At 45.8% G+C, this 13979-nt stretch overlaps 2 protein-coding genes across 4 annotated transcripts in view; one reads left to right on the forward strand and one right to left on the reverse strand.

Annotated features, from left to right (window-relative positions):
* SLC52A2 (solute carrier family 52 member 2) overlaps positions 1-13979 on the reverse strand; it is a 241047-nt gene that overhangs the window by 124044 nt on the left and 103024 nt on the right. The window lies entirely within an intron of this gene.
* FBXL6 (F-box and leucine rich repeat protein 6) overlaps positions 1-13979 on the forward strand; it is a 118287-nt gene that overhangs the window by 41628 nt on the left and 62680 nt on the right. For 2 of the 3 annotated variants that reach the window (XM_069732119.1, XM_069732118.1), the window contains exon 3: positions 12501-12659. The exons of the other annotated variant lie outside the window; for it this stretch is intronic. In XM_069732119.1, coding sequence (XP_069588220.1) covers positions 12501-12659 — 159 coding nt within the window. The remainder of the gene's footprint in view (positions 1-12500; positions 12660-13979) is intronic. 3 annotated transcript variants of the gene reach the window in all.

The following is a 13979-nucleotide window of genomic DNA, read 5'->3' on the forward strand; positions in this document are numbered from 1 at the left end:
AGATCACTGTTAAGTTTCAGTATCCCTTGCCATTGATTTCTGACTTGTTTGCTCGGATTAAGGGGGCTAGTTGGTTTACTAAGATTGATCTTCGTGGTGCGTATAATCTGGTGAGAATCAGGCAGGGAGATGAATGGAAAACGGCATTTAATACGCCCGAGGGTCATTTTGAGTATCTGGTGATGCCGTTCGGACTTGCCAATGCTCCATCTGTTTTTCAGTCTTTTATGCATGACATTTTCCGTGAGTATCTGGATAAATTCTTGATTGTTTACTTGGATGACATTTTGATCTTCTCAGATGATTGGGAGTCTCATGTGAAGCAAGTCAGAATGGTTTTCCAGGTACTGCGTGCTAATTCCTTGTTCGTGAAGGGATCAAAGTGTCTCTTCGGTGTGCAGAAAGTTTCATTTTTGGGGTTCATCTTTTCCCCTTCTACTATCGAGATGGATCCGGTTAAGGTTCAGGCCATCCAGGATTGGACTCAGCCGATATCTCTAAAAAGTCTGCAGAAATTCCTGGGCTTTGCTAATTTTTATTGTCGCTTCATCTGTAATTTTTCTAGCATTGCCAGACCATTGACCGATTTGACCAAGAAGGGTGCTGATTTGGTTAATTGGTCTTCTGCTGCCGTGGAAGCTTTTCAGGAGTTGAAGCGTCGTTTTTGCTGTGCCCCTGTGTTGTCAACCTGATGTTTCTCTTCCGTTCCAGGTCGAGGTTGATGCTTCTGAGATTGGTGCAGGGGCGGTTTTGTCACAGAGAGGTTCTGGTTGCTCAGTGTTCAAACATGTGCTTTCTTTTCCAGGAAATTTTCTGCTGCTGAGCGTAATTATGATGTGGGCAACCGAGAGTTGCTGGCCATGAAGTGGGCATTCGAGGAGTGGCGTCATTGGCTTGAGGGTGCTAAGCATCGCGTGGTGGTTTTGACTGATCATAAGAACCTTACTTATCTTGAGTCTGCCAAGCGCTTGAATCCTAGACAGGCCCGTTGGTCGTTATTTTTTGCTCGTTTTGATTTTGTGATTTCATACCTTCCGGGCTCTAAAAATGTGAAGGCGGATGCTCTGTCTAGGAGTTTTGTGCCCGACTCTCCGGGGTTATCTGAGCCGGCGAGTATCCTCAAGGAAGGAGTCATTGTGTCTGCCATCTCCCCTGATTTGCGGAGAGTGTTGCAGAAATTTCAGGCTAATAAACCTGATCGTTGTCCGGCCGAGAAACTGTTCGTCCCTGATAGGTGGACTAGTAAAGTTATCTCTGAACTTCATTGTTCGGTGCTGGCCGGTCATCCAGGAATCTTTGGTACCAGGGAGTTGGTTGCTAGATCCTTCTGGTGGCCATCTCTGTCACGGGATGTGCGTGCTTTTGTGCAGTCCTGTGGAATTTGTGCTAGGGCTAAGCCCTGCTGTTCACGTGCCAGTGGGTTGCTTTTGCCCTTGCCGGTCCCGAAGAGGCCTTGGACACATATTTCGATGGATTTCATTTCTGACCTTCCCGTTTCTCAAAAAATGTCGGTCATTTGGGTGGTCTGTGATCGCTTTTCTAAAATGGTCCATCTGGTGCCCTTGGTTAAATTGCCTTCCTCCTCTGATTTGGTGCCTTTGTTCTTCCAGCATGTGGTTCGTTTACATGGCATTCCTGAGAATATTGTTTCTGACAGAGGTTCCCAGTTTGTCTCGAGGTTCTGGCGAGCCTTTTGTGGTAGGATGGGCATTGACCTATCTTTTTCCTCGGCCTTCCATCCTCAGACTAATGGCCAGACCGAACGAACCAATCAGACCTTGGAAACATATCTGAGATGTTTTGTTTCCGCTGACCAGGATGATTGGGTGTCATTTTTGCCGTTGGCTGAGTTTGCCCTTAATAATCGGGCCAGCTCGGCTACCTTGGTCTCTCCATTTTTCTGCAATTCTGGGTTCCATCCTCGTTTCTCTTCAGGACAGGTTGAGTCTTCGGACTGTCCTGGTGTGGATTATGTGGTGGACAGGTTGCAGCAGATCTGGACTCAGGTAGTGGACAATTTGACCTTGTCCCAGGAGAAGGCTCAGCTTTTCGCTAATCGCAGACGCCGTGTGGGACCCCGACTTCGTGTTGGGGATCTGGTTTGGTTATCTTCTCGTCATATTCCTATGAAGGTTTCCTCTCCTAAATTTAAACCTCGTTTTATTGGTCCGTATAGGATTTCTGAGATTCTCAATCCGGTGTCTTTTCGTCTGACCCTCCCAGACTCCTTTTCCATACATAATGTATTCCATAGGTCGTTGTTGAGGAGATACGTGGCACCTATGGTTCCATCTGTGGAGCCTCCTGCCCCTGTTTTGGTGGAGGGGGAATTGGAGTATATTGTGGAGAAGATTTTGGATTCTCGTGTCTCTAGACGGAAACTCCAGTATCTGGTCAAATGGAAGGGTTATGCTCAGGAAGATAATTCCTGGGTTTTTGCCTCTGATGTCCATGCCCCAGATCTTGTTCGTGCCTTTCATGTGGCTCATCCTGGTCGGCCTGGGGGTTCTGGTGAGGGTTCGGTGACCCCTCCTCAAGGGGGGGGTACTGTTGTCAATTCTGTGGCTGAGTTCACTTCTGTGGTCACAAGTGGTATTGCAGTCTCTGGGCTTCCTCCCTCAGGTGTTTTGGTGAGCTCGTTGGCTGCCTTGCTATTTAGCTCCACCTGAGTCTGTTTTCCTTGCTCCTTGTCAATGTTCCAGTGTTGGATCTGAGCTACTGCATCTTTCCTTGGGCCTGCTGCTCTGCTAGATAAGTGCTTCTAGTTTGTTTTCTGTTTTTTCTGTCCAGCTTGCTATTAACTTTTGCTGGAAGCTCTGAGAAGCAAAGGGGTGCACCGCCGTGCTGTTAGTTCGGCACGGTGGGTCTTTTTGCCCCTTTGCGTGGTTTTCGTTTTAGGGTTTTTTGTAGACTGCATAGTTCTCTTTGCTATCCTCGCTCTGTCTAGAATATCGGGCCTCACTTTGCTGAATCTATTTCATTCCTACGTTTGTCTTTTCATCTTGCTAACAGTCATTATATGTGGGGGGCTGCCTATTCCTTTGGGGTATTTCTCTGAGGTAAGTCAGGCTTGTATTTCTATCTTCAGGCTAGTCAGCTCCTCAGGCAGTGCCGAGTTGCATAGGTAGTTGATAGGCGCAATCCACTGCTGCTTATAGTTGTGTGAGGATAGATCAGGTACTGCAGTCTACAGAGATTCCACGTCTCAGAGCTCGTCCTATTGTTTTTGGTTATTGCCAGATCTCTGTATGTGCGCTGATTACTGCACGCTGTGTTGCCTGATTGCCTGCCATAACACATATGGTCACTACAAACTCCACAACTCCACAATAACTTGAAAAAAAAAAAAACTATGCTGCCAACACGAATTGTTTATACAGGCTGATTGGACACCGATTAAGGGTAGCGTATGGTTCCAGAGTGTGGTTTACGGAAGAAAAGGAACAGAACTATTACATTTTATATTTAATCCACAAAAGTAGGCCGTGTTTATAAAATCTACAAGATGATCTAAAATGGGAACATAACAATACGAAATATACAATTACAGTAAATAAAAGCGATAACAAAGGAAACGTAAGCTGATGTCCCGGATGGCTCAGAGCTTAGCGGCGGGAGAAGCTCAAATTGTAAAACCTACAGTGAACTGTGCCTCCCTGGACTGACAATTGATCCAAGCCCAGATTCTGCTGTTTGTTAGCTCCTCAGTTACACCCCTCATACCTCACCGTGAAGACCTCACGGATGTTCTCAGCCCTTCAGGATTTTATGAAATTCCCAACTTACAGGATATCTTCATCTTTGTCCTGAGCACTCTGACTGCGGCTATGTAGGATGTCCCTTCAGGTGATAACACTTTCCATTAGCATGTCGGGCTTCAGGTAACCCTTTCTTCTCACCCTGACAGACTGGGGATACTACTTTCTCATTACCCATACAGACTAGGGACCCAATTTTCCCACCCTCCTGACAGACTGTGGCTAACATTTTTCCTTCACCCTGACCGGCTGTGGGACACTCTTTCCCTCCATCCGGACAGACTGGGGATACTACTTTTCCCTTATCCTGACAGGCTATGCAAGCCTCTTTCCCACCACCCTGACAGACTGTGGGACAAACCTTCACGCTATTTTGAGACTGGGGATACTACTTTCCCACCTTCCAGACCGGTTGTAGATAAAACCTTCCCCATCTCCCCCAATACCTCAGGAGCCGTGCTAATAATGAGGCAGCTATCACCAGCCATGTCACCGTCCATCATGACACTGGTCAGCTGCACAGGACCACCTGCTTCATGGTCCCATCACTGTCACACTTAGGCTTGCTCCTTTTAGGGGATCCTCCGCTACATCACCCCACAGCATGACATGGCTGAGTTCTCCTATACCACTGGGGTCTAAGGGGTAGCATTTTTCCTTGTGAAGAGTGACCTTCCAGCTCTGGCATGTCAAGGTAAGGAGGCTTATTCGCCGGGCAGTGCTCCTCTGGGAAATTTAATATGCAAATTGCCTCTTGAGAGAGAACAAGAACTTGAACTCTATAGCGCCACCTGTTGGAAGTAGCGATCCTACAAGTCACAATCAACCCTTTAACGAGTCTTGCAGTTTGACTTGGGATAAAAGCCAAATCAATCTCATTTTGCAGTCACTGTGTTTCGGGCTATTGGCCCTCGTCATACTTTGCACTGACGATGACCAATAGCCCAAAACACTGCAATTTTCATGCTCCTATACCACAGAACACATTATCATTATGCATCACATTCACATTATGGACAGTTACATTGGAGCGTTGTCAGGGATGTATCGGGCAACCAACTGTCCCAGATCAGCTCCCAATAACACATTTGTGGGGAGGTTCTTGGACACCCGCACTTTTCTTATCACCTTCCCCGCACCCTAATCCAGGAAAACACGGGCCATCAGTATAGGAAAGCGAACATCCACAAACCTGGCGATAGGGTCTTCTCAAGGATAAGTTCTTCAGCTAACCCAAACTAAGGGTGGATGAGGGTTTGTTCTGCATCTGTGTCCTTGAGCCCAACAGTAACTATATCGCCCACAGTAACCGGATTCAAATTCTCAGGGGCCCTCCCAACTGCCCCACCCACTTGACCTCAGGTGTGGGGTTTCTACCTCTCTGGGCAGACTAGGCTGATGTGACTAGTTCGGTCGCAGGTACAGCATCGGCAGGAGTCTGATGCGGGACCCCTAAAGGTCGGCTAGTAAGGGGTCTGGGCGTCTCCTTCCCCTTTTCCAGCTGGAGACTGACTCCTGCACCTCAGGTGTAAGATTGGCCTCATACGTATCTGCAATCTGTGCTGCTTTAACGGCCTCCTTTTGGCTTCCAGTCCTGCAACAACTGTCGTAACTCCACTGGACAAAGGTGAAGAAATTGGTCCTGGTCCTTCAGGTTGTCGAAGGTGGTAACCAAAACCAATTGGACACAGTGCTTGAAGTTGGTTCTGAGCCTGACTACCACATCACTATAGCTGTTGTGTGGTCCACACTTGAGGGCCCAGAACTTTGTACAGTACACCTCTGGTGTCAGCTGATACGTTTTTATCAGGGCCTGTTTGATGGCCTTGTAGTCTCCAACTTGGTCTCGAGGGAGAAAGGCGAACACCTCCAGATCTTTGACTCGCAGCCCACTGGTCAACGGGTGTCTCGAATCCCAGGGAGGCTAACTTTCTCTTCCCCACATCTAACACCAATAAGTCATGAACCGGGGTTGCTTGGTTGCCCAGTTCTTTCCTGAAGGGGATTTATCTATATCCCACTTCCCAGTTCCGGTTTGGAACTTGCAGCTCTCATCGCCATCCGTCACTTCCAGGTCTCCCAAACGCACAGGACAAATCTGCTGCCACCAGCTCCAATTCCTTAATTAATAACTGGTCCGGAGACAACCAAAATTAGTAGTGTAATTCACTTCAGAGGACGTGACAGTACGTTATAGAGCAAGAAGAAACACAGGTAGTAATTTTAAATATTTTACTTCAATATGGTAGGCAGTGTTTACAAGAGGGTAAAAATGTTATAAAAGACAAGTATCGTATGTACAAACAACTACAAATAAAAAAGGGATTTAAAGTTGAAAAAAAACACAGTTCTCTCATATTTCAGATCATGGCAAACCATGTGGCTGGGGGAGGGGCGATCATCAGAATGCATAGGAGCAGCTTGCAGATCTACTGTTAGCTCTTTTCCTGGGCAAAGACTCACTTATAGCTCAGCAGGGTTAAGTTATGCCCTCTGGTCGTGATGGCACTGAGTGGGCAGAGCTATGGAAAGCACTCCTACTTTCTCAGAGGGACTCAGAGTTATGGAACATTGATATTGACCGTATCTCCAGGATGCAACCTCTTATAGCGACGACGGAATTATCATTGATCTTCATTTATCTTGCTTTGCGACTAGCATTCTATTAAGACCAAACATGACTTGGCTATGCACCGCGAGTAAGCAGTAATTCGTTTCTCGGATATCAAGGGTACAGGAACTTGGAAAACGCACTGTGTTATGGCCCGCTCGATGCACATAATAAATATATAACTTTCATATCTCTGTCACTAATTGGGGTCAAGTTATGCCTTACTATTAAGTTTGCACATGAACAAAAGCACATGGTTTCAGACAAGACTGGTTTTCTGCACACTCCTGCATTGGAGAGGGAGGGGGGACAGAGTCCCACACTGGAGTTTTAGGTTACAGCTGTATTGTCAGCAGGGAGCAAGAGCTGGAAGGAAGGGGGTCGGAAAGCCCGCAGAGTGTGTCTGTACTCAGCTTTAATAGACGTAGCAGAGCTCAGTGTGCATGATCATAGACAATAAAATATCATCCCTGATAACGGGCAACTGGTACTGTCGGCAAGTCTTTTCAAACCCCTGCAGAAATACAGTTGTGCTCAAAAGTTTATATACCTCGGCAGAATTTCTGCTTTCATGGCCTTTTTTCAGAGAATGTGAATAGCATTAAAACTTTTTCTTCACTCATGGACGGTTAGTGGTTGAGTGAAGCCATTTATTGTCAAACTACTGTTTTCTCTTTTTAAATCATAATGACAACCCAAAACATCCAAATGACCCTGATCAAAAGTTCACATACCTCATTTCTTAAAGGGACTCTGTCACCTGAATTTGGCGGGCTCTGTTTACGGTCCGATGGGCGGTGTTTTCTGTTTTCATGCACCCCTTCCTTTCCCGCTGGCCGCAATATTGTCTTGAATTTGATTGTTTCCTCCGTAGTACACGCATGCGCAAAGCAATCTCGCCTTGCGCACGCACAGTATGCTTTGCCCAACTGCGGGCAAAGCCGAAAAGCATTGGTGCGCATGCGCCGGTGTACTATGTCCCGGAACACAGCGAAATACTTCCGGGACATAGTGCGCCGGCGCATGCATGACAGACTGGCTCTGCGTGAACTTGCAACAGATCTGTAATCATTTGCTGCCTTGTTTTCCTTGCGGAGTCTGTGTTAAATTATATAGATGTATTGGATGGGTGGATTTTGGAGTGGATGGGTAACCAGTGTAATGACTGGCACAAGGTAGAGGCATCGGTGTAACGGTTGGTGAGGAATATGATCCTGGCGGTAGCATTCAGGACAGATTGGAGCAGGGAGAGTTTGGTAAGATGGAGGCCAATTAGTAGAGAGTTACAATAGTCCAGACGAGAATGAATAAGAGAAACAGTAAGAGTTTTTGCAGAGTCGAAAGTAAGAAAGGGTCGAATTCTAGAAATGTTTTTGAGGTGCAGATAACAAGATCGAGCCAGTGATCGGCTGTGGGGGTGAATGAAGGCTCAGAATCAAGTAGGACCCCAAGACAGCGGGCATGTTGCTGGGGAGTAATGGAGGAACCACGCACGGAAATGGAAATGTCGGGCATAGGCACATTAGTAGAGGGAGGAAACACAAGGAGTTCAGATTTTGACAGGTTCAGTTTGATAGAGGGACGACATGAAGTTAGAGACAGTGGTAAGACACTTGCTGTTGTTTTCTAAAAAGGCAGGTGTGATGTCAGCAGAAGGTGTATAATTGGGTGTCATCAGCATAGAAATGGTACTAGAAACCAAATCTACTGAATGTTTGCCCAATAGGGGCGGTATACAAAGAGTAGACGAGGGGGCATAGAACCGATCCTTAAGGAACCCCAACAGTAAGGGGAAGATTAAGAGGAGGAGAAGCCAGCAAAAGATACAGTGAGGGAGCGGTCAGAGAGAGAGAACGGTGTCCGTGAGGCCGATGGAGCAGAGCATAGTGAGAAGCTGATGATCCACAGTATCGAATGCTGCAGAGAGATCCAATAGAATTAGCAGGGAGCAGTGACCATTAGATTTAGCTGTTAGTAGGTCATTAGAGACTTTAGTGAGGGCAGTTTCAGTAGAGTGTAAAGAGCAGTTTGTAGAGGGTGGAGAAGAGTTATCTGAGAGATAGCAGATAAGACCGGAGTGGACCAGGCGTTCCAGGAGTTGATGAAGGGAAGATTAGAGACAAGTCTATAGTTAGCTGCACAGTTTTGGTCGAGGGATGTGTTTTTTTTGTTTTTTTGTTTTTTTTTAAAGTAATGAATGTTTGATGTCATGCTTAAATGAGGAGGAAAAGATACCAGAAGAGAGAGAGAGAGGTTGAAAATTTTTGTCAGGTGAGAGTTGACAGCCGGGGAAAGAGACTAGAGGAGATGTGACGGAATGGGGTCACTGGTGCAAATGGTTGGGCAAAAAGATGTAAGGAGCCTGATTGCTTTTTCTTCTGGGACTGGTTCAAAGTCAGAGAGTGAGCTAAATGCAGTGGAGGACAGTGCATGAATATGAGGGATATGGTCAATTTTTTTCTTTGAAATAATTTGCCAGATCACCAGCGTGGAGATCCGTGGTGTCACTATAATTGGAATATGCCATGTTTGAGTACCTAAAAGTACATTGGCGTTTCAGGCACACGCTGTGGGCCTTTCCGACCCCCTCGTCCCACTCTGCCTGTGTGTGTAAATCCTAAACCCCTCATCTCTCCCCTCCCTCAATTTTTATGGCTTTGAACTGCAAAAGCAGGTCTCCCTACCCTACTCATTCCCCCCTCCCACCTGGTACTGGTTAAAGTCGTATAGGAAGCATGAGCTTCTATTGTTCTTTCAAGGTTATATATATTGGCTAAGGTTAAGAAGGTTAAGAGAATTAGAAAGGAAGAAGTCGTGGATGAAGGGGAGTTTACTACACACTAAGCGAGAATTCTAAAGGGCACAAGTGAAAGACCCAAAAGGCATGCAGGGAATATTAATAAGACTAGAGGCGTTTCTGAGTGAAGCGTTGGGGGGTTTGACTAGCTATAACATGGGGGGGGGGGGTTGGGAGAGATGTCTCCTGCGACAAGATCCTGAGAAGATAGTATTCTGCTACAGATGGATCTGGATAAGTTGGAAACTTGGGCTGAAAGGTGGCAGATGAGGTTTAACAATGATAAATGTAAGGTTATACACATGGGAAGAAGGAATCAATGTCACCATTACACACTGAATGGGAAACCACTGGGTAAATCTGACAGGGAGAAGGACTTGGGGATCCTAGTTAATGATAAACTTACCTGGAGCAGCCAGTGCCAGGCAGCAGCTGCCAAGGCAAACAGGATCATGGGGTGCATTAAAAGAGGTCTGGATACACATGATGAGAGCATTATACTGCCTCTGTACAAATCCCTAGTTAGACCGCACATGGAGTACTGTGTCCAGTTTTGGGCACCGGTGCTCAGGAAGGATATAATGGAACTAGAGAGAGTACAAAGGAGGGCAACAAAATTAATAAAGGGGATGGGAGAACTACAATACCCAGATAGATTAGCGAAATTAGGATTATTTAATCTAGAAAAAAGACGACTGAGGGGCGATCTAATAACCATGTATAAGTATATAAGGGGACAATACAAATATCTCGCTGAGGATCTGTTTATACCAAGGAAGGTGACGGGCACAAGGGGGCATTCTTTGCGTCTGGAGGAGAGAAGGTTTTTCCACCAACATAGAAGAGGATTCTTTACTGTTAGGGCAGTGAGAATCTGGAATTGCTTGCCTGAGGAGGTGGTGATGGCGAACTCAGTCGAGGGGTTCAAGAGAGGCCTGGATGTCTTCCTGGAGCAGAACAATATTGTATCATACAATTAGGTTCTGTAGAAGGACGTAGATCTGGGGATTTATTATGATGGAATATAGGCTGAACTGGATGTACAAATGTCTTTTTTCGGCCTTACTAACTATGTTACTATGTTACTATGACTAGGAGAAGGAGGATAGATAGAGTAAGCAGATGGTTAAGTGATTTGTGAGAGCGTCTCTTGTGTTGGATGGTGGGACTAAATGGATCTGTGCAGTTTAGCAATGTGAAAAGAGCGTGAGTGCTATACATAGGAGAGGGAAGGACAGAGGGGCCGATATGGATGGAGTGTAAAGAGTTACTGCAAGGGCGGTGAATGCCAGGATATAAATTGTACATAAATGCTTCCCCAGACTATCTCTCAGTATATAGGAGGCTAGCTCTAAGATCTCTCACAATATTACCTCGTTGGCAATCAATCAAACTAAAGACAGCCGGACACAATAAATGTAGTGAACAGATAAACAATAGTGATGAGAGAATATACCCGTTACTCGAGATTTCCCGAGCATGCTCGGGTGTCCTCCAAATATTTGTTAGTGCTCGGAGATTGTTTTCATCGCTGCAGCTGAATGATTTACAGCTACTAGCCAGCCTGAGTACATGTGGGGGTTGCCTGGTTGCTAGGGAATCCCCACATGTAATCAAGCTGGCTAACAGATGTAAATCATTCAGCTGCTGCAAGGAAAACTAAATCTCCGAGCACTAAAAAATACTCGGAGGACACAAGAGCGTGGTCGGGAAATCTCGAATAACGAGTATATTCGCTCATCACTAATAAGTGTGCAGGCCTACATGGGTCATAAACCTCTTAAAAAAGTTACTTGACCTCACAGCATAAAGGAAAAAGGAGAGTAAGTTGCAATGGCTATATACCATTACATATGCTTGCGAAGATGGCTGGACACACATTTCAGTGCAGGAGATTGAATGAGTTAAATACCAATGGCTTCATATTTATGGAAGGAAGTGCTCCAAGTGAAAATGTGGATCAATCCAACACTGCAATGTATTTTTCTGATATTGAACACAGGTGCTGTTAAAGACATAGCAAATTCTGACCTAAATTACACCTACACCCCCTTGATGACTCATAACAGGGCTGGTCATGGGATGTGGCTTCAGTATCACAAAGTTACCAGATTCTCAACATTCATGATATCTTCACTCCTGAAGATCTCAGGCATTCGACATCGGTCAGATTTTTTAATTGTGATTTTACCTTTTCATAGCTGACAACAACCATGCCGTGTTTCCTATCTGGCCACTATTAATTTGGATCTTATAGGCCTGTTTCACAGTTATGAAAAAATATGCATATTCTTCCCTTATTAGTCCTAAAATTGAAAATGTATGTCCATCAATATCAGATCTATACGAGCCCCAATATTCATAACTTTCCTCGGATGCCCAAGTGTCTAGTTGCATCTGAAGAGAACAAGATCTACCTCTAAAGGTGTTACATTTTTGCTGTCCTTCCTCTTGAATCGAAAAATCTGTCTTTTTTGTTTCTTCCCACATTAGTTATCCTGTTTTAATTACCCACTACAGGGAGCCTTTAGATTCAAAAGGAACTTGAATGGTTTAGCTCTTTGTTGCTTAGTTAGCTTTTATCACTGCACTATATGTTCGGTGTGGTTCTACTTCCAAAAAGGCTTTAGAGTCACTGTAAGCTCTCTTTCCTGGAGATTTTGTGTGAAGGGGGACAGGGTGAATGCTCGCTTCCTGAAAATGCCTTATGAAATTTAATTTTTCTATGACTGGCTTCTACACCTGTGCAGAGATGATTGTGCAGGTGGAGCTGCTCTGTTCTCCTCATTTGTAGCCTTCTATAGGAGATTGTAGTGGGCATGCTCTGTGACCTGTGCAGAGATGATTGTGCAGGTGGAGCTGCTTCGTCAACATTTGTAGCCTTCTGTAGGAGATTGTAGTGGGCATGTTCTGTGACCGGTCAGCTGATCTGTCTCCACCTGTTGCCAGTGATTTCTCAGGTATTCATACCATTTTCGACAGCCATCGTTCTTGGATGTCACCCTTTGATGCGGGTGTAGGGCTCAGATTCAGGAGCACTCTGGCTGACACACTCCATTTAAGTTCCTGATAAGTTACATATGTTACTATGTTACTATGACTAAAACAAAAAAATCGTAATAACAAAAATTATGGAAAAACAACAGATTTTTTTTTTTTTTTTTTAACAAAAATTCAATGTGATATATTGTATACAAGGTCCTTGTCTGATAGCAGCAGTAAAGGTTGTGGTGGTAAATTTGTCACCGCCTGGGATAGTGAGAATCCTTCCTGACTGCGCCCCCATGTTAACAGCGCAAGCTGAGAAGTGATAGGAAGTGTTTTCCATTATCAGGCTGGCGCAGGTGTGTCGTCTCTGGCACCTGGTGACCTCTAGTCCGGACCTCTGGCGACAAGTGTCAGTGAGCACATGCTGGAAGATCCCGAAAAAGAACAACCCACCCCGACTGCAGATGAAAATCAGGAAGACCATTGAGGAGCTGATAAAGAATCGGTAGGTGAAGCGGTATAGTGTACACTGATGTCACCCCCACTGCTTGCGGACATAACCGGTCGCCGACAGAAGGACCATCAGTAAGAGCCTCTGAATATCAGTGAGAAGGAGCAGGCAAAGCTTTCTGCTGTTTTGCTTGTGAATTTTGATTCAACAGAAAAATGTAAAAAAAAATTAATGACCGTACCAGCCCAGACACTGATGATGCTACCTCGCCTGCCCGGACGCTGATGACGCTACCTCGCCTGTCCGGACACTGTTGATGCTACCTCCCCTGCCCGGACACTGACGCTACTGCCCAGACACTGATGACACTATCTCCCCAACCCGTACACTGATGACACTACCAGACCAGACACTGATGACACTACATCGCTGGCCCGGACACTGATGACACTACCTCGCCGGCCCAGACACTGATGATGCTACTTCTCCGGCCTGTACACTGATGACACTACCGCCCCGGCCTGGAAATTAATGATGATTCCTGTAATTTCATATTTTGCTGCACAATCTTGTGAGACGATTGCTGCATACAGACGATTTTGTGCCTCTGACACTTCTGCCCCATTCAAAGGCTGCAGTTCTCTGCTCCATACACCGATGTTCTGTAGGATTTAGATCAGGGCCGTGGAAGCCTCTTCAGAAAAGTCTAACTCTCTACTCTCAGCCGTCCTTGGCTTGTCCGGAATCCCTGACCGCTGCCACCAATTTGTCACGATTCACACCGTAACCATCACCCCTACGTCACGGGTCGGGGGTGACTTTAGGCCAACAGACGGCTATCACATGTGCAGGGGGGCTTATCTTAGTTATCCCTCCACTGCTAACAATGTGATGACAAACCACACACAAGGCTATTGACCTCTTAGTTTACAGCAGGGGTTTATTCTAGGTATCCCACTGCTCTTCAATATACCACGAACTGCAGGGATTTATGTATATCCCGCTTACAGTTTCACTTAACACTTGCAGCCCTCTGGTGCCCCCCTTACACTCAGGTCAGATTAGGTACTGCACCCTGGGTAATTAGTCGCTAGACAGGCTGCCTGCTATGTACTGGCTATTGGGCACGCTGCAGCGACGCGATAAACTACTCCCACTCAGGCAGGAACAATAATTATCAATGCCGCAGTCGCTACAGCATCACCCAAAAGTCTGCACACGGTCGCTGCCACCAGCTTCGATTAAACGGGTCTGAAGCTAACCCAACACAGTAGCGTATTTCCCTTCAGAAGACAGGGTACGTTTTTAGAGCATGGAGAAAGAACTGGCATGAAATAATATACCCCACAAAATTTAGGCAGTGCTTTATCAAAA

This window comes from Ranitomeya imitator, chromosome 6 (assembly GCF_032444005.1).
Source record: "Ranitomeya imitator isolate aRanImi1 chromosome 6, aRanImi1.pri, whole genome shotgun sequence".
Taxonomy (NCBI): domain Eukaryota; kingdom Metazoa; phylum Chordata; class Amphibia; order Anura; family Dendrobatidae; genus Ranitomeya; species Ranitomeya imitator.